General features: G+C 41.8%; 1 protein-coding gene across 1 annotated transcript in view; it reads left to right on the top strand.

The window, feature by feature from the left end:
• The window catches only part of LOC134979998 (embryonic protein UVS.2-like), a 96,027-nt gene that overhangs the window by 15,588 nt on the left and 59,549 nt on the right, over positions 1–20,890 (top strand). Inside the window, exons 6-9 of the mRNA XM_063946594.1 lie at positions 787–965; positions 4,618–4,699; positions 8,815–8,942; positions 16,649–16,764. Coding sequence (XP_063802664.1) covers positions 787–965; positions 4,618–4,699; positions 8,815–8,942; positions 16,649–16,764 — 505 coding nt within the window. The remainder of the gene's footprint in view (positions 1–786; positions 966–4,617; positions 4,700–8,814; positions 8,943–16,648; positions 16,765–20,890) is intronic.

Below are 20,890 nucleotides of genomic sequence, written 5' to 3' on the forward strand. Positions count from 1 at the left end.
ATTTCCAGGAATACACTGCAACGTTGCATTTCGTATGCAGATACAGCCGCAGTCACACACAGAATATAGGCATGCCGCATATCATTTTAATCAGCAGAAGCTGCTGGTGCCCCTAAGCATACCAAATGCCCTAGGCATTTGCCTAGTTTGCCTATACCTAAGGCCGGCTCTGATGCTGTTAGTTTTTGTCTTCAGGGTAATTTGTGAACTGTGTGCAGTATAGTGGGGGGTCATTCCGAGTTATTCGCTCGCTAGCAGTTTTTAGCAGCCGTGCAAACGCTATGCCGCCGCCCTCTGGGAGTGTATTTTAGCTTAGCAGAAATTCGAACGAAAGGTTCGCAGAGCGGCTACAAAAAAAATGTGTGCAGTTTCAGAGTAGCTTCTGACCTACTCAGCGCTTGCGATGACTTCAGACTATTCAGTTACTGTTTTGGCGTCGCGAACACGCCCTGCGTTCGCCCAGCCATGCCTGCGTTTTTCCTGGCAAGCCTGCATTTTTCTGAACACTCCCTGAAAACAGTCAGTTGACACCCAGAAACGCCCACTTCCTGTCAATCACTCTGCGGCCAGCAGTGCGACTGAAATGCTTCGCTAGACCTTGTGTGAAATTACATCATTCGTTGTTATAGTACGAAGCGCGTGCGCATTGCGCCGCATATGCATGCGCAGAAGTGCCGATTTTTTTGCCTGATCGGTGCATAGCGAACGAAAACAGCTAGCGATCAACTCGGAATGACCCCCAGTATTGTATAGTTTAATGCTGTGTTTTTCTCCGATTTCCTCCAGTTGTGCATCCTACATTGGAAGAATTGGTGGTGTACAGAAAGTGTTCCTATCAGCAGATTATTGCATGTCCAGAGGGATCATACAACATGAGCTAAACCATGCTATTGGGTTTTTTCATGAACAATCTCGTAGTGATCGCGATAACCACGTCACTATTATGACCCAATACATCTCACCAGGTAATGTCATTCTATTTTAAAGCTTAACAGATTTCACATCCTCTATTTAGATTTTGAAAAAAAATGTACAACTGATATCAATCTCTGAAACATATGAACATTGAGTTTGATAGATGTTAAGTACCACTTGGTCAATTCATTCTGACAAATTTTATTCATAATAACCCCAGACCCTATCTGACACTATTTATTTCAAATTTAGAAGAGCCTTGTGTCTATTGCAAGAATATTTGGGGCATATGTGCTAAGCCTTGGAAATAAAGATATAAACCACAAGCTAATCAGCTCCTAACTGTCATGGTGTTTGAAAAATGACAGATTCTGACTGGATGGTACTTTATCTTGCTCCACTTTATCTCTCCCTAATCTTTTTACATATGTCCCTCAGAATCACTCTCCATTGGCGTAACTACACTGCGGGGGCTTCGAGGTGCCAGGGTGGCGCAGCAGATTCCTAGTCGTCCGCATGTAAATCTGCCAATGTCCCTCCAATGATGGTCACCACCTTGGAGAAGACAGATGCTAGAGGTCATACTTGATTTCTAGCATCTGACTCCCCTTTCCCTGTAAAGCGCTGCAATACTGACAGGAAGTGCCGGGAGCGCTCAGCACTTGCGGCATTGCCAGCGACTACCAGACACCAACATGTTACACCCCTTGCAAGCATGAATCCCTGACAATGAGCATTCACCCCTGGCAATGAGCTTGACACCCCTGGCAACGAGCATGACACCCAGCGCATTCACCCTTGGCAATGAACATTCACCTCTGGCAATGAGCATGACACCTAGAGCATGAAACCCCTGACAATGAGCATTCAGCCCTGGCTACAAATAGGGCACCCCTGACAACAAATATGACAACCAGAGCATGAAATCCCTGGCAACAAGCATGAACCCAGAGCATGCACCCCTGGCAATGAGCATTCACCCCAACAAGCATGACACCCAGAGCATGAAATCCCTGGCAACTGCATTACACCCCTGGCATTGAGCATGACACCCAGAGCATGAAACCTCTGGCAACGAGCATGGAATATTTTAGTGTGGAGCAGAATGTGTCAGGGACATTGTTGTAGAATGTGTCAGGGACATTGTTGTAGTGTGGCATATTGTGCCAGGGGCATTGTGGTGTGTGGCATATTGTGCCAGGGGCATTATGGTGTGTGGCGTAATGAGTCAGGGACATTGTGGTGTGTGGCATACTTTATCATGGGCATTGCAGTGTTTGGCATAATGTGTCAGGGGCATTGTGGTGTGTGGCATAATGTGTAAGGGGAATTGTGTGTGGCAGAAAGTGTCACAGGAATTGCAGTGTGTGGCATAATGTGTCGGAGGTACTGGGATGTGAGGCATATTGTGTCCGGAGCATTGTGTTGTGTCACATAATGTATCACAGGCATCTCAGTGTGTGGCATAATGTATCACAGGCATTGTGGTGTGTGTCATAATGTGTCAGAGGCATTGTAGTGTGTGGCATAATGTGTCAGGGGCATTGTTGTGTATGCCATGATGTGTCATAGTCATTACGGTGGCCGGACTGATGGGCACGTGGGCTGGTCTGGTCACAGAGAAGTCGTGAAGGCCACGTGCAGCACAGCTCCTGGCTCTCTGTTTGTGCCCACCGCTGCCGGAAGTACCTGTTTGTAACATGCAGACACAGCACGCCCACATGCGCACTCCCACCCGTATTCTGCAATTTAACCAAAATGGGGGGGGTGCTGCGAGTCCACGCCCCCTAACACGCACACGAATACCAGGGCCGAATTCTGGCCCAAGTCTGTTCCTGTATTACGGTGTGTGGTATAATGTGTAATGGACATTGCGGTGTGTGGCATGATGTGTAAGGGGCATTACAATATGGTGGAAAAAGGACAAATAATGTAAGGAGCATAAATCAGGGTGTCTTTTCCCTGTGGTGGCTGATATCTGGGCGTGCATGTTGCAAAACTGGGGTATAAGGTAGTCTTTTCCTGCAATGTCATGCCTCTTCCAGTGAGGCCACACCCCTTTTTTGTAGCTTAAGCGCATGCAACTTCATTACTTCATTACAGTGGGGGGGAGCGGGGGGGAGATACCGGAAACTTGTTTTCACTTGGGGGAGCAAAATTTCTAGTTATGACACTGTCTCCAAGTCTAAGTACATCTCCCATTATGTTTCCCCATAATCTAACTCTCTCTGCACATGTTATATCTGCCCCCCCCCCCTTGCAGTGCACATGGTTTTGCTCAACTGCTAACAAATTTACTGCTGTGATCAACTCTGAATTAGGCCCCTGATGTAGTACAACCACACAGTGAAAGAGAAGAAAGAGAAGAAGGTACCCATACCCTCCAATATTTTACACATAAAAATCGGTACAAATTAGAAAAGGGGGTGTGGTCACGAGGAAAGTGGGTGTGGCCATGTCCCCTTTCCTATACTTTCAATGGAAGTTTGGAGAGTCAAAAATCAGTACAGACCATAAAAAAAAGGTACTGTACCTGCCAAAAAGGTATAGTTGGAGGGTATGAAGGTACCCCCCTCCCTCATTTGGGGCCCATGAAAATTATTCTATGGCAACCACACAATTATAGTTATCACCATACTAGTTATGCTATCTTTTCCACTACTAATTCCTCTCCTTGTTCAACCTAGTATTGTTTATAGAAAGGTTTTCCACATTGCTTTGTTAATTTGGTTTCTTATCTTTGAGTCACCTTAGAATCACTTCCTCGATCCCTGTCCTGCTCAGTAGATGATATTATCAGTGCTATTGATAATACTCAATCTCAGCCATTTGGTTTTATAGACCTGTGTATATATTTTTTTATTATATGTTTTGTCTTGAACCTGGAGTTGCCACAAACCTGACTATTACTCTAGATTTCCTAGATCATCATAAATATACAAAATACTTGGGGGACTTGAAAACACCCCCTTCGCTGAATGATCTTCCATTCACTATAAGTCTGCTTTATCCACCAACCAAAATCCATTTGACCACTGTTGAATCTAATTCCAAAATGTTTAATTTATTTAGAATTGATATATATATATTTATATATATATATATATAGTGCAATTGGTCCGGCACTCCAGTATACTAAGTGTCTGTAAGGAATAAACACTTGCTGGGGTGTGCGGCTCTCTGGGCTTGATGAGTCACTTATATACCTACTGTCAATCCTAGAAGGGTTGTTCCTTATTCTCTCTTCAAGCTATGCACATTTGAAAACTACAGTATATGGATCTCTTCTGCCATATCAGATATACAGTATTGTATGTAATGTATTTAGTCTACTCATATTTCCTGAAGGCCATCTATTTTACTTTACAATGATTGCTACTTCTTTTGTAAACCAAACTAGATTTATTTTCCTATAAATTTCCTAACAAGTCTGAAACAAAGTTAAGTTGTGTTTGTACATATTAACTTTCCTACTGCTTTTTTATTCATGTGGTTTTGCAAAGTTGATCCTCCTAAAATCAGAAATCTTTGTCTTTGGGTGGGATGTATCAATGTTTGCAAGAAAATTATGATACATCTTGACCTCATTTGCCTACACACTGCTATTTTTGATTGGCAGTATGCACGAATACTTACCAGTCCCTATAGGCATGCTGTTTCATCCTCAATTTACCTTATGGAAATATATTTTCTCTTTCACAGAAAATGTGGCCAACTTTCAGAAATATAACACTAATAATTTGGGCCTTGAATATGACTATGCGTCAGTAATGCATTATCCCAGGTAATCTTTTTCTCCAAAATACATGTTCATGTAGTAGTACAGTACATGGACTTTATAGTACATGTTTATTTGAGTTTTTTTAGTGCATGTTTTTAAATAGAAGATGAGCATCCATTATTAGGGAGTGCATAAACCACTATCACCTGAGGCCTGCAAAAATATATACACACATGCATACACCTACAAAATAAATGACACAGACAAACTGAATGCCAGTTAACAGATAGGTCAGCTTTATTTTTTACAATGATTAAGGAGTATGAAGGCCTATTTAAATTGGTGACTGTGTGTAAATTAAAGAAAATATAGATAAAACAATTCCAAAAAATTAACCAAGAAAAACTATAACTACGTAAGAGGATAGGCACAATCTCCAGCCAAACCTCCACATCAAGATGAAAGTAGGCCGAGTGGCCTTCCGCCACCCCCTTTTAGGAACAACAAATGGGAAGGATGGTGGCCAACTGCTAAACCCACCCTCCATCTTGAAGTGCCTGTCAACGTAACACCTGATGGAGGCATCTGCACTGGAGGTGCCCCCATTCCCATCATGGGGCAATTGCCTATACTGGCGTTGACAGTCCTACTAACACCTCAGGGTAAATCAAACTCCAGCCACATGCCAACTAGGCTGTCCCACCCACCATAGGTTCACAGAAACTCCACCACCATGCAAAACTTAGTTAAACAAACCTTCCTAAAGGCTGGGGTAAGAACCACTGAACTAAACCCATAAACACCATAGGTTCACAGAAACTCCACCACCATACAAAAACTTAGCTAAACAAACCTTCCTAAAGGCTAGGGTAAGAAGAACTGACCTAAACCCATAAACAACCAGAAAGAAGGGAAACCTATGTAAACCTGCAGAAAAATACAAAGCTCTAGGAGCCTCAAGAAGGTCTGCCAAGAATATTGATATCCCTTGCTAAGACAGATGTACACCATCTGCAGGGGCATTTTAAGAGAAGAGGGGACCCATGTACAGCCTATGTGCTGGCCCCCTCTTCTCCGGCCCGTGCCTTGTTTCCGGGGACACCTCTAGTGTGCATGTGCAAATCACTCGGAAATTACCATAGCGGACATTTTTCAAGTGATTTGTGCCCGCACTGCAGGGCCCCCACCGCGGGACTCCGGAAGGGTAAGTATACTCTATGGGTGAAGTGTGTGCCATGTGCCCTCCCCCCTAGGGGCTCGTGTGTACCGCAAACACTGCACCCATTATAGAAATGCCTATGACCATCTGCCATGAACAGGTGGACATCGCAAACAACAATGCAAGGGTGCCATACCACAAAACCCCTCCAAACCACCAAGTTCACCCAGTGCTGAATCAACGTGATAGTGGAAGAATGCACTGCACTTCACCAGTGCAGCTTAGGAACAATCTCTGAGAATTCTAAATGGATGAATGGAAGCTGTCCTAGCAGCCACACCAGCTCCTGTCTAACTGTAAAACAAAAATCCAGGAAGGACCTAGATGTGCGGAACACCCAAAATAATAGACCTGGTCCCAAAACAATTGCATGAAGTTTGCCCATTAAAGCCCCCTCTGCCCAATACACCGGACTATGCAAAATTCTGATGAAGCCACAAAATCAATGCCAGCTTGTGACAGAGCTGCCCAATAAAAAAAAGGAGTGGCCTTCCAACCAAATCGGCAAATAGTCCAACTGCAATCCGAAACCAAAGAAAAGACAAGAACAAAGAACAAAATAAATAATAAAAGAACAAATACCAATAAATTGACACCCACAAGCATACAATCATTAATCTATAATGAACCCAGTCTAAGAAAGATAAATAAAATGCAAAGTAACAACATGTGATGTATGATGTAAAATCTAAAGTGGCAGGATAAGAATGTATGCTGGGTTCAGTGTGTGTGTGTGTGTGTGTGTGTGTGTGTGTGTGTGTGTGTGTGTGTGTGTGTGTGTGTGTGTGTGTGTGTGTGTGTGTTGGGGGGGAGGTGTCGTACAGTAATTTGACAAGAGGTGAAAACACAAAAACCTTTCCGGTTGGGCATTGATCCAGGGCTTAAGATGTCTGTCAAGAAAAAAAAATGCTCAAGACTCCATCAAAGATGGCGAGTGGCTAGCCTTCAAGTCAGAAATGCTAAGCAGTTTAAAATTTTATGTATTTACAATATAGGTTAGAATTCCCAACGCACAAAACTCCTCCATGGAACACCACACTGCTGCGGCTGATGACGCAGCTCTGATTTGAAAAGAATGCATACTATAATCCCCCGTAGAAAGACCCAGACCAGAATACAGTTGTTCAAAACCCAACTAAACTGATACCTGGTAACTAGTGACACATCCAAATGACACAGCCCAGCCCATGCCCCCCTTGCCTTTGCATACCATAACGCCACACCAGGTAAACAAGTAACATCTTCACCTCAGCACATCTTTTCAAGGAGACCTCTGCCCAATTGATCAGTTTTGAAAAGCTGTATCCATTACATCACCAAATCATCACTCAAAATTAGGTGCTCAAGTAACAAAGGAGCCTGGGCTCTTCTTCAGACAGCAGCGAGTTTCTCCACCCAAAATAACCCATGAAAAGCTGCTTTGAAGGCCAAACTAAACATCTGCCCCCAGAAGAGGAAGTACTTAAGCTATTAGTAACCAATAACAAATGCCGCAAAAGAAACCGATTGATGGGCCAGCATGGATCCGGGAGACCGGAGCCACCCTGGCCCATCCTCTCATGACCCAAGTCAACAAAAAAGACTTGGCAAAGCCCTGTTGCCCCCTCAGGTGCAAAATATAAGAAAGCACAGCTAAAAATTGTACAAATGAAGCCTGAGACCTACCCCTTACATAACGCCAGATAAAGGCTAGAAGCAAAGATATTTTACTCCTATCTTGAGTCCGTCTCAACCAAGCATACCTCTACGCTATGCCAATGTTTTCCCAATTGAGCAATTATTGGCAGACTGTACATATTCTGTGGTTGCATTGCGCATGCGCAGAGGTACCTTTGTGATTGCGTTCGCAATGAGGATTAAATCACAACGTGATTGACAGGAAGTGACCATTAGGGAGTGGTAACATCGTGTTAGCGGGGAGCAGTTGTAAAAACGCAGGCGTGTCATGGCCATTTACGGGGCATGTATATAATGTCAGCTGTCAATTCCTACGTACAAAAATATGGCACCTGTGTGACTACTGCCGTGTCTAATCTGTGTAGCCATAGACGTACTCGAGCAGTCGATGTTTAACGTTCTTGCGTATAGGCTGCATATGTGTACGCAAACTGCAAATGAGTTGCGTTCACTCCGGTGTCTACTTTCATTTCTGGGTGACATCTCCACTTTCTAAAGACAGAGGGAAGAGATTCCTGCTCATAGGAGCTTACATACTAAAGGGAAGGGGTAGACAAAGGTATGACACAGGGAAGCTATGGGCAGGATGCAAGAGTGGGAGAAATGGGGGATGAAAAAAGGAAAATGAAACTATGTGGAGATACAACCAGTTTATGAAAAGGTGGTTTCCAGTGCTCGTTTGATGCTATGCAGATTATGGAATAGTCTACTACATGCACGTCCAAACTGCGGCCCCCCAGCTGTTGAGAAACTACACATCCCAGCATGCTCTGACTCAGCTTTAGCATTCTCTGACAGCAAAACTGGGTCAGGGCATGCTGGGATATGTAGTTTCACAACAGCTGGAGGGCCACAGTTTGGACATGCCTGGTCTAATAGAAAGTGAGAGATCATTTCAATAGTGTGTGTGGGAAGGGGGCAACGCTGGAGAGATCTTGGATTCAGGAGCGGTAAGTAGTAACCAGATGGAAGGAGAGGCAGTGAGGATTGGCTGACTGTAGAGGGCAGTAGGGAGTATGTATGGTTATGACTACAGCCACTCAATATGGGCACCCCAGCCTTTCACATTCATGACTATACACCAGAAGAAGGGCTAGTACCAGCATCAGCATTAAGTCGCAGATGTGATTACGGCAAAAAATGCTAATGCAGACACAGCAGCATCCAACTCAGATATTTTATTTTATTTTAATTTTGTAACAACTTGATTATTTTGATTAAAAAAAAATACAGTACACTTACAGACTAATCATTTTCTGTTTGTTTTTTTTCTGGCTCTCAGGAATGCATTCAGCACAGTTTATGGACAAGACACCATAATACCCAAACCTGACCCAAATGTGCCCATTGGACAAAGAGATGGATTAAGTGTCCTGGACGTTTCTAAAATTAACAAGCTTTATAACTGCAGTAAGTGCTTTCAGCAAAGATTAACAAAATGCTCAAAACTGTTCCAAAAAATACGTGCCTCATTTAGCATTTGGCTGACAGCCAATCACAAGCATTTTTACATGCTGGCCAGTTTGGCTGCCATCGTGACCATCCAGTTGTAATTTTCACTTGTTTGTGTGTAGCAAAGTTGACATTCCGAGGGTAACAATTTTGATTTTCTCCAACTTTTCAGAGCCCAAGGAGTTGGAAAGAACCTCACTGCTTTACAGCATGGTGTTGGTAGGCTAAGTGAGGATGACAGCATCTATTACATATACATACTGTGCCTTGCCCATGAGAGGTTTTGGTACGGCGCTGAATAGCCTAAGGGCTTATTTTCATAATAACAGAGAGACATTATGCTCATGCTTGCCCTGTTACAGTTGAAGCTAAACATTTTTAAGCGGAATTCTTGCATTTGCATTCCTTTAAATAAGGGAGCACCCTTTGCTCTCTTTTAAATGAAGGGTGGGTTCCAGGTTCCCAGAAACACCCCTCATTTAAATACTATCCACACACAACACACCTCATCAAGTTAGAGCAAAAAGGTTATTCCCGCACCAGTGTATAATTTTACAAAATGATTAATCTCATTCCCAAATGATCATTTTTAGTGTAATATATGCACCTTTTTCTTTTTCTGGGAGTGCTACACCTGGCTTTAAAGACTACAATACATACACACAAGAAAAGAAGCCATTTAGTGGGGTGCACTGAGATTCAAATATCGACAATTTAATACATAACTTTTATTATTTTAATTAAAAAAGATATTTTTCTACAGCCATATGAAATATCAAAATAGTATAAATGAGTATAATAAACAATATGGGGTTAAAATTAATCATCCACAGAGACTGCTGCTGCTGTAATGAGGATTTCTCCTCTCATATCGGCTCAATGGCCCTTGCTGCTGTCAAATTTGCTAGGTTTCATTTATTTTAATGTATAACACACCTTTGTCATCTAGGGAAATATCAGTCTTTTATATATTTTCGTTAATCTACTTAGTTGGTTAATATTCATTAGTTTCTTTATCTGTTTCACAAATCAACTGAATTATCAGTGATTTTTAACCTGGGTACTGGGCTCAATTCTTTAGCACTCGGCTATTATGGTGATTCCCCGTCACAGCACACCACACTACTGTCCTATAATAGATAATTGTTAATTGAACATATATTATTACCCAATTGAGTAATGGTGCAGTATAAATGATGGTATATGTGTATACTTCTCAGGTCGCTCCTAGCGGTTATGAACACCCGCCATGCGCAGCCGTCTATTTGTTATAAACTGCACATCCCTCCTGTCGCTGTTAATTCCCCATCAGTTATCTGACTAAGTGTGGTCCCAATACTTTCACTTTATCTGCGCATTATTATATATAGTGGGGATCAGTAACTTTCAGTGAAACATCTAATCTGTATAATTAGATAGAGCTTAATTGGAATAGGGAATTTTCTTCACTCGTGAAATAATCATATTCTCACTCTGATTCATTCACTTCAGCTTTGTGACACATCACTCAATTGTATAGGTTATATCGGTGTCTTGCAATCCGCTAGTGACACCACCTAATGTATCCACCACATTTGTTAATTATTGCATTGGTAACAAAGCTGTGTGTTCATAGGTGTATATATAATGTATACATATGACAAATGCTTCTACAGATTTTCTATCTGTCTAGCACGTGTTCCACTTAATAAACAGCGTCTGGGTTATATATTATGATTTACTTTGGAATAATCATATGTTACTTTGGTATATTAACCGTTTCTCTTATGTTTATTGAGGATAGCCCTAGTGCTATTGTACTGTTGTTATTGATTCAAGCCGCGTGTGGCGGCTCCGGATAACCGCCACGTACGGCAGACTGGCTGTCCCAGCCCACACGCCCCTGCACCCTAGATCCCAATCCCGCTACTGTGTGTCGGGTAGTTAGTCACCATGCACTAACAACACCCTGACCATCTATCAGTCTAGCGGGATCGGTCCAACTAATTTAACATTCAGTATAGACCTTATCTTTCCCTTTAAGCTAACAGCAGTGAAATTACAGCATGCAGCCTTCTCTTAGAAACGCCAACGTACGTTTCACAGAGGCTGCTTCGTCAGGGCATCAACCTGATTGCCATACCTGACAGGTTTATATACCCCTCCCTTTGTTTTCATTGGTTGTATGAATTTGAATTTCTATTAACCTGAGGAAAATTAATAGGGTAGGGATACTAAGGGGAGGGAGCACAGTTTGGAGTCACGTTTTTGATAGTTACAAATTGACACCTGTATTGTCACGTATATTTAGAACATTAATTGGTAAAAGTCACACAATTAATAAAGATATAGAAATGAATTCACAGTATCTACACAAATATTTTTTACTATATCACAGGAATTACAGTAAATTTACTATATCAAAAGAAATATAGCAAACCAATATCACAGACTAGCTGTGATACACTAGTAGAATCACACCATCACTATAAGGGAATTTAATCACAATTTCTCACAATAGTAATAAATTTAAAATATTATTTTTTTTATTTATTTTTTTATATTACACTACAAGTAATTAATTTTTCACAAACTGATATTTGACATAATGAATATAATCAAGATATGGGAAGGAGACTGGGAATGAGTGGTTATATGTGAACATGAATAAATAATAAATTCAGATAGTAATGATCAATCTGGGATAATATTAAATAATCATATAACATTAGCCTATTTCTTCTTTCCTATTATGGGGAGACATAGGATATAAAGTGGAAGAACCTTATCCAATCACATCTACTACCTAATTGAAATAAAGAAAAATTAATATAAATATTTAAACAAGAAACAAATTATAGATTATTGGATATTACTGCTGTATATGGTAAATCTATAGCTTACCAAATATATTGTAACTAATCAATTTATCATGATGCTTTCTAGGAATTTAGGTAATTACATTAATAAAATGAGGAATAGAAACAAGCAAGAACACTGTTCAGAAATGATTTATTAATGATTTAAGTAATATACGGCTTCAACACACCTTTTCCTCAGGTTAATAGAAATTCAAATTCATACAACCAATGAAAACAAAGGGAGGGGTATATAAACCTGTCAGGTATGGCAATCAGGTTGATGCCCTGACGAAGCAGCCTCTGTGAAACGTACGTTGGCGTTTCTAAGAGAAGGCTGCATGCTGTAATTTCACTGCTGTTAGCTTAAAGGGAAAGATAAAGTCTATACTGAATGTTAAATTAGTTGGACCGATCCCGCTAGACTGATAGATGGTCAGAAAAAAAGGGATGGATTACCAGCGCTGGCTGATCAAAAATTATAAATATTAAAAATATATATATCTGAATATGAAACAATCTATGTCTCAAAAGGCTTATATTTTAAATAATCATATTTATTTCACATAAATACCCAAAATAAAAGGATAAAAGATAAATATAAAAAATATATATGGAACACTCAAAAGTATATACCACAATATCTTATTGTTTATGAATCCACATTTGGCTGTAATTGTACTCAAGGGGACTGAAATCACTTGGCAATGTCCATCACTAATCGGTTAGTAGCATAAATCCGATAAATTTGCAGATGTGAGGTATTTACCAGTGTTCTAAGAGCAGGTAATGTCCACCTGGTGTGTGGCAGGATCAGGTTTGTCCTCTTGGCATGGAGGATTGGGTCCAGAAGGTGGATTCTGCTGATAAAAGATGTCCCAAATGGTGTGCACCGGAGTATCCGTGGAGCCAGTGGAGATGGTGGTATTGAGTGTCCCAATGGAAATGAAGCTCAACGTGTTTCGCTGGTTTAAATATTCCAGCTTCCTCAGGAGCAAGTCAGGGTGTTGTTAGTGCATGGTGACTAACTACCCGACACACAGTAGCGGGATTGGGATCTAGGGTGCAGGGGCGTGTGGGCTGGGACAGCCAGTCTGCCGTACGTGGCGGTTATCCGGAGCCGCCACACGCGGCTTGAATCAATAACAACATTACAATAGCACTAGGGCTATCCTCAATAAACATAAGAGGAACGGTTAATATACCAAAGTAACATATGATTATTCCAAAGTAAATCATAATATATAACCCAGACGCTGTTTATTAAGTGGAACACGTGCTAGACAGATAGAAAATCTGTAGAAGCATTTGTCATATGTATACATTATATATACACCTATGAACACACAGCTTTGTTACCAATGCAATAATTAACAAATGTGGTGGATACATTAGGTGGTGTCACTAGCGGATTGCAAGACACAGATATAACCTATACAATTGAGTGATGTGTCACAAAGCTGAAGTGAATGAATCAGAGTGAGAATATGATTATTTCACGAGTGAAGAAAATTCCCTATTCCAATTAAGCTCTATCTAATTATACAGATTAGATGTTTCACTGAAAGTTACTGATCCCCACTATATATAATGATGCGCAGATAAAGTGAAAGTATTGGGACCACACTTAGTCAGATAACTGATGGGGAATTAACAGCGTCAGGAGGGATGTGCAGTTTATAACAAATAGACGGCTGCGCATGGCGGGTGTTCATAACCGCTAGAAGCGACCTGAGAAGTATACACATATACCATCATTTATACTGCACCATTACTCAATTGGGTAATAATATATGTTCAATTAACAATTATCTATTATAGGACAGTAGTGTGGTGTGCTGTGACGGGGAATCACCATAATAGCCGAGTGCTAAAGAATTGAGCCCAGTACCCAGGTTAAAAATCACTGATAATTCAGTTGATTTGTGAAACAGATAAAGAAACTAATGAATATTAACCAACTAAGTAAATTAACAAAAATATATAAAAGACTGATATTTCCCTAGATGACAAAGGTGTGTTATACATTAAAATAAATTAAACCTAGCAAGTTTGACAGCAGCAAGGGCCATTGAGCCGATATGAGAGGAGAAATCCTCATTACAGCAGCAGCAGTCTCTGTGGATGATTAATTTTAACCCCATATTGTTTATTATACTCATTTATACTATTTTGATATTTCATATGGCTGTAGAAAAATATCTTTTTTAATTAAAATAATAAAAGTTATGTATTAAATTGTCGATATTTGAATCTCAGTGCACCACACCTCATCAAGTGTTGCATTTGCACTAGTCTATCAGATTACAGTCTTCCCCTACCCATCATTCCCAAATATGACCCCTGCTCTAATTACATAATCATCTCCCCTCTAAGAACCTCACAGTTAGTTAGTATTGCATGAAATTAATTATAATACAATGTCTGTTGCTTTTGAAACATTTTATGAAGTATCTGCATATATTTTAATTAACATAGGCCTTATCAAAATGGGTGCGCTTACTTATCAACCATTTGCTCCCACACACCTGAAAACAGAAGGAAATGGTATTTTAGACAATTTTGTAAAATCTGGGGGGTGTTGTCAGTCTGTCTGATCATCTAAGGAGAAGACACGTAAAGGACTTTCTAATTCCTGCTGGTAAACATCAGTGTCTAAATCACAACGGGATTGTACTTTTATAGTGTTGATTATCTTACTACAATTGGCTTTGCATCCATGAGACTTGGACTCTAATGGTTAATTTCTGTCCTGTGATGTTTTAATTCATGATTGTTTTAGTCAATGCCAGCCAGTGCATTCTGTCAACAAAACATCTACCACAATGTGGACACTACAGAATTTTTTTAAAGCCATTCAGGTACTGTATGTTGAATCTTTAGATCAACATCCTTTGCCTGTCACATAATTTGTACACAAATGAGGTTGCAAAATCACTGCCTTCTTTTCTGAGTGTCAAGTTGCTGAGAAGTACAAGACAATTTCCCTGTCTGAGGTATCTGAGATGCCTGTTAGGCCTGGTCCCTGAGAAATCTGCCCAGTCTGAGATCTTGGAGATGTCTGCCTTATCACGGTAGTATGAGATGACTTTCAAGTCTAAGGTATCTGAGAAATCTGCCCAGTCTAAAGTGGTTGAGTCATCTGCCCTATTTGAGGTGTCTGTGATGTCTGCCCAGTCACATGTGTCTGAGATGTCTACACTGGATTTCTGGTCAGAGAATAAAACTTCTGTCTTGGCCTCCAAGTTTGAGGACAACTCTACTCCGCTGGCCTCTTGGCCCAAAGACAAGCCTGCTGTGTTCAAGATGTCTGCATTTTCAGAGGTTCCAGTTGTTGCAATGCCAGAGGTCTCAGAGATTTAAGCCTATTCTTAGATTCCATAGGCAAATGCCTATTATGAAGAACCAAAGATAATGGGCTGTTCAAAGGTTTTGGAGATGACTGGCTGTTCCAAAGTCCCATGCATGATAGACTGTTCTCACAGATGACAGCCTATTTTGAGGTCCCTAAGATGACAGCCTGTCCCTGAGATGAAAGCCTACCTTGAGGTCCCAGTTTCTAGGTTTCTGACCTGACATTTTGTATTCTCTAGGTATTCAAAATGACTAGTACTGTTCCTAAGCTCCTGTACATCCAGATCCAGAATATCTAGCTCCCAGTTCCCATGCATGGACTACCATTTTGCTACTGACACCTGCTTTGAAGATCCCTTTTCCAATGCTTTTTTGGATGGATCTTTAAGGTGCATTGTTAGGGAGCATACTGTCAGGATCCAGTATTTCTTTCTGCAACATTTAGAGTTAATATTAATTTTGAAGGTTTTACATTATGCAATCAATTTTGAAATTTTTATTAAATGTATGCGCAATTCTGAATTGTTGTATTAAGCTGTACATGTGAACAATACCACTTATCTTTCTGTGACCTGTACTTTCATTGGGTGGTCTTCTGTTTGCCGGCGGTCGGGCTCCCGGCGCTCAGTATACCGGCGCCGGGAGCCCGACAGCCGGCATACCGACAATTATTTTCCCTCGTGGGGGTCCACGACCCCCATAGAGGGAGAATAAAATGGTGTTGCGCGCGTAGCGTGGCGAGCGCAGCGAGCCCGCAAGGCGCTCATTTGCGCTCGCCAAGCTGTCGGTAAGCCGGCGGTCGGGCTCCCGGCGCCGGGATGCTGGTCGCCGGGAGCCCGACCGCCGGCCAGCCGTAGTGAACCCCTTTCATTTGTACTGGTCATTGTGCATATAGGATTTTATGTAGCTTTATAGGTCTGTGGGTGTCTTGGTCTCCTGCTATAAACCAGTTTTTGATCTATTGCTTAAAATTATTTATCCATGTTATTTCATGCCTCTACACTGCTTTAGCATTGCAACAGCTAGCATTAGACAATTAGGTGATCCCCTTTTATGCAAGTTGGTGTTAGAGGGGAATCACATGACAGATGTGCTGTAAGGTTTTATTTACTTATTATTTATTAACATTTATTTACATAGAACACACATATTCTGCAGCACTTTAAAGAGAATATTTCCGTCATTCACATGACTCCCTGTCCCAGTGAAACTTGTTATCTAGATTTCCTAATAGATGAGATTTAACATACAAGTATTGATACTGTATGCACTATCATAGAAAATCAGATCACACAAAGAAAACCCATATACACAGGGAAAACATACAAGTGCCAGAATGGATCAGAATAGAACCATGACACCAGTACTGGTCCATATTCTTTAAAATTTTAAATCAAACAAAATATAACCTGTTTAATTATCATTGTACCTTCCAGAAGCCAAATATAAGTAATATTTGTGGTATCATTTCAGATCTCTGTGCTAATTTACTTAATAATCTGAATGGGACATTCACTTCAGCCAATTACCCATCATCTTATCCTAATAATGCAAACTGTGTATGGTTGATCAGGACCCCAGCTGGACAGGTGAGTAGTCATCTACATGAGCTGTGTATTGTGTACATGGACAGTAATGGTTATGATATACAGTAGTTATTATGACACATTTGGTGTAAAATGTACCAGGATTATGAAAGTAATGTTAGTAGCGTAATAAATCGGGCATGTAGCAATTATGTTACTCAAAAAACTGAATGTGGCTTTGGCAACAATGTTATTCAAATAGACACTAATATCAAACTCAGCATAGAGATCAATGATAAGGAGCACACTGGCAGAATCGAAAGTGGTTTTCCTTGATATGAGCATAATTACGATATATCTGTTGCCATGGTCACCAACTATTTATCTTAAGTTTAAAGATGGTTCCTGAATAATATGAAGCTGTGAACCATTAACATTGTAAATGTGTTTGAATAATGACATGTGCTGTAATAAGTCTTCATTTGTCAGTATAAATGTAATATTTGATAATAATATCAATTTGAGATCATGTATTAGGTATAGTTTATGACTGACTTACCCTCAAAAAATACAGTACAATGTGATCAGTCGGGATCCGGTCTGAAGATCGACAGTGCCTAGGTCGACCACTATAGGTCGACAGTCACTAGGTCGACAGGGTTTCTAGGTCGACATATTCTAGGTCGACAGGTCAAAAGGTCGACATGAGTTTTTCCTCTTTTTATTCTTTTTTTGAACTTTTTCATACTTAACGATCCACGTGGACTACGATTGGGAACGGTAACCTATGCCGAGCGCAGCGGTAGCAGAGCGAGGCACCTTGCCCGAAACATGGCGAGCAAAGCGAGCCATGCGAGGGGACGCGGTGCACTAATTGGGCTTCCCGGTCACTGTACGGAGAAAACGCCACCCAAAAAATACATGAAAACCTCATGTCGTCCTTTCGACCTGTCGACCTAGAACATGTCAACCTAGAAACCCTGTCAACCTATAGTGGTCGACCTAGGCATTGTCGACCTAGACACTGTCGATCTAATGATCCACACCCGATCAGTCATACATATGCAAATGTACCATAATATATTTTGTGGCCATATAGAACGGCCAGGGCTCAAAATGTACTAGGGTGAGAACAATTGACCTATAGCGTTCTAATTTTTTAAGCACTTTGAAGGCTGGTCCTAGCAGCACACAAATGAGATAATGTGCAGGGATTTGTCTGTTCCAGAGCTTTTTTTTTTTTTTTTGCCTTCAGGAAGGAGAATAGTTACAGGTAGATTCAAGGTGGGTACACACTGGCCGATATATCTGCCGTTATATTGAACGCCCAATACATCGCGGGTCCGTCGGCCAGTGTGTACAGGCGATAGGTCTGTGACAATCGAACATTTGCTCCCAAACACTGGAAAATGGACAAAACCTGACGGTTATACAAATTGGTTAAATCATGGACAGGTTTTGTCAGATAATTGTATAGTCTATGCCCAGCTCTAGTTTTGATTTTCGTATCGGTGCCGATGTGTGTGTTATTTTTCCTATCAGCGCCATTGTATTTTTCATGTAAAGCCAATGTTTTATTATTTTCCTGTGGGGGCCTACAGATGATTCCACATATACCCTTCCGATTTCCTGCCATGTATTGAACGGCTTGGCATGCCATATAGTCCAAGATTTAGCCCTGCTTTGTTATTTTTCTTCATTTGCTTCTTTAATATGCTGCTTTATACATATTCTATTATGGCAAACAAAAAATTTAAAATCTATCCACTCGCTACTCATAGAAAAAAGCTTAGTCATGGTATGCATGGCGTGCCAAATTGAGGAAAATAGAAGAGGTGTATTTATTTTAGACACATCTGTAGGTGCATTTTGTGGTGGCCTATGTGCTCTATTATTTTGCAATCATTATTTTCCTGTGGGGGCCTATATGCTTTTGTTGTGGGCTTGTGGCCTATGTGCTTTATTGTTTTTATATTACTGCCAATGTGTGTTTTCTTTCCTACCTGTGCCAATGTGTGTGTGTTTTTATACCTGCAATGGGGTCAGTAATTCACAGTAGGGTATAGGGGGGGGGGGGGTCTGTAATGTAGTGTAGAGTGCAATGGGTTCAGTAATGTAGTGTATGGCCTCCATTTTCACCAATGGAGGCCATTGGCGCTCTCTCCCCACCCCCCATGTACACATACAAGAACTTCCATGTACGCAATCATGTTTCTAGATATTTACAGACACTCATGCTTTCACATCCAGTACAATCACATGCATGCATGCTTACACACACACACACACACACACATTATTATATAAACTAAGTTAAACTCTTATTCATGCATCCACATATACTGAGACAGGCATGTTGGCATACACCAACGCACAGACACACATGCACACAGATATAACAACACACACATGCATATATATAAACCATGTCCACTCCATTTAACATTCTGTTTTCACGCGTGGCGCATGTAGAGCACCACCGTGCCCGCAGCGTGGCGAGTGCAGCAAGCCCGCAAAGGGCTCATTTTCATTTGCCCCACTGCCAGCATTCCAGCGGTCGGGATCCTGGCGCCAGGATCCCAACAGCTGGAATATCGTAGTACACCCTTTTTGAACACAGAAAGATGTATTGTTGTTGGCATTAATAATGCAATAAATAAATAGTGGGTCGCTCACTTCACCGCTGTGTGAAGTGAGCGGCCCCCCGTCCGTCCGTCCTCCCCTCGCTCAGCACATTGCGCTGTGCCGTGCGGGGGCAGAGATGTGTGCTGAGCGGTCTGTGTTAAGATCGCTCAGCACACATCTCTCCCGTCAGTACCCCCCTTAAAATAAACAAATCCTAACACAAGCGACATGGCATCAGATAGTTTGGAAGTGTTCACAGGGGGTCATTCCAAGTTGTTCGCTCGTTATTTTTTTCTCGCAACGGAGCGATTAGTCGCTAATGCGCATGCGCAATGTACGCAGTGCGACTGCGCCAAGTAAATTTGCTATGCAGTTAGGTTTTTTACTCACGGCATTACGAGGTTTTTTCTTCGTTCTGGTGATCGTAATGTGATTGACAGGAAGTGGGTGTTTCTGGGCGGAAACTGGCCGTTTTATGGGAGTGTGTGAAAAAACGCTACTGTTTCTGGGAAAAACGCGGGAGTGTCTGGAGAAACGGAGGAGTGTCTGGGCGAACGCTGGGTGTGTTTGTGACGTCAAACCAGGAACGACACTGACTGAACTGATCGCAGTTGCCGAGTAAGTCTGGAGCTACTCAGAAACTGCTAAGAAGTGTCTATTCGCAATTCTGCTAATCTTTCGTTCGCAATTTTGATAAGCTAAGATTCACTCCCAGTAGGCGGCGGCTTAGCGTGTGCAAAGCTGCTAAAAGCAGCTTGCGAGCGAACAACTCGGAATGAGGGCCATAGTTCACACAATGCATAGTAAAACCAAAAAATCTCCAGTCACTTGATTGATTTTGTTTTTCTTCTGTACTTAATGTTGATTTGCACACAACTAGCAGAATGATGGCTTATTTAGGGGAAAATTCAGATCTGATCGCAGCAGCAAATTTGTTAGCTAATGGGCAAAACCATGTGCACTGCAGGGGAGGCAGATGTAACATGTGCAGAGAGAGTTAGATTTGGGTGGGTTATATTGTTTCTGTGCAGGGTAAATAATGGCTGCTTTATTATTACACTGCAATTTAGATTTCAGTTTGAACACACCCCACCCAAATCTAACTCTCTCACATGTTATATCTGCCCCCACTCCAGTGCACATGGGGGGTCATTCCGACCCGATCGCTCGCTGTTTATCGCAGCGCAGCGATCGGTTCGGATCTGCGCATGCGCCGGCGCTGCAGTGATTGATAGGCAGAGGCGATCGCTGGGCGGGAGGAGGCTGGACGAAGGCGTTAAGCCGCCATTTAGGGGGCGCGGTCTTGCCAATGCAGGCATGGCTGGACCGTTGGGAGGGCAGGCCGCAGTGGCTGCGTGACGTCACACGCAGCCGCTGCGACCCAGGCAGCGAGGAGGTTCTCCTGGCCAGCCGCAGGCGCTGCGCTGGCTGGGAGTTACTCCTGAAATGTAAAAGCATCGCCGCTGTGCGATGCGCTTGCATTTCTGCAGGGGGGGGGGCAGCACTGACATGCGGGGCGGACTAGCCCTGTGCTGGGCGTCCCCCCGCATGTCTGAGTGCCTGA

Source organism: Pseudophryne corroboree, chromosome 12 (genome assembly GCF_028390025.1).
Source record: "Pseudophryne corroboree isolate aPseCor3 chromosome 12, aPseCor3.hap2, whole genome shotgun sequence".
Lineage (NCBI taxonomy): Eukaryota > Metazoa > Chordata > Amphibia > Anura > Myobatrachidae > Pseudophryne > Pseudophryne corroboree.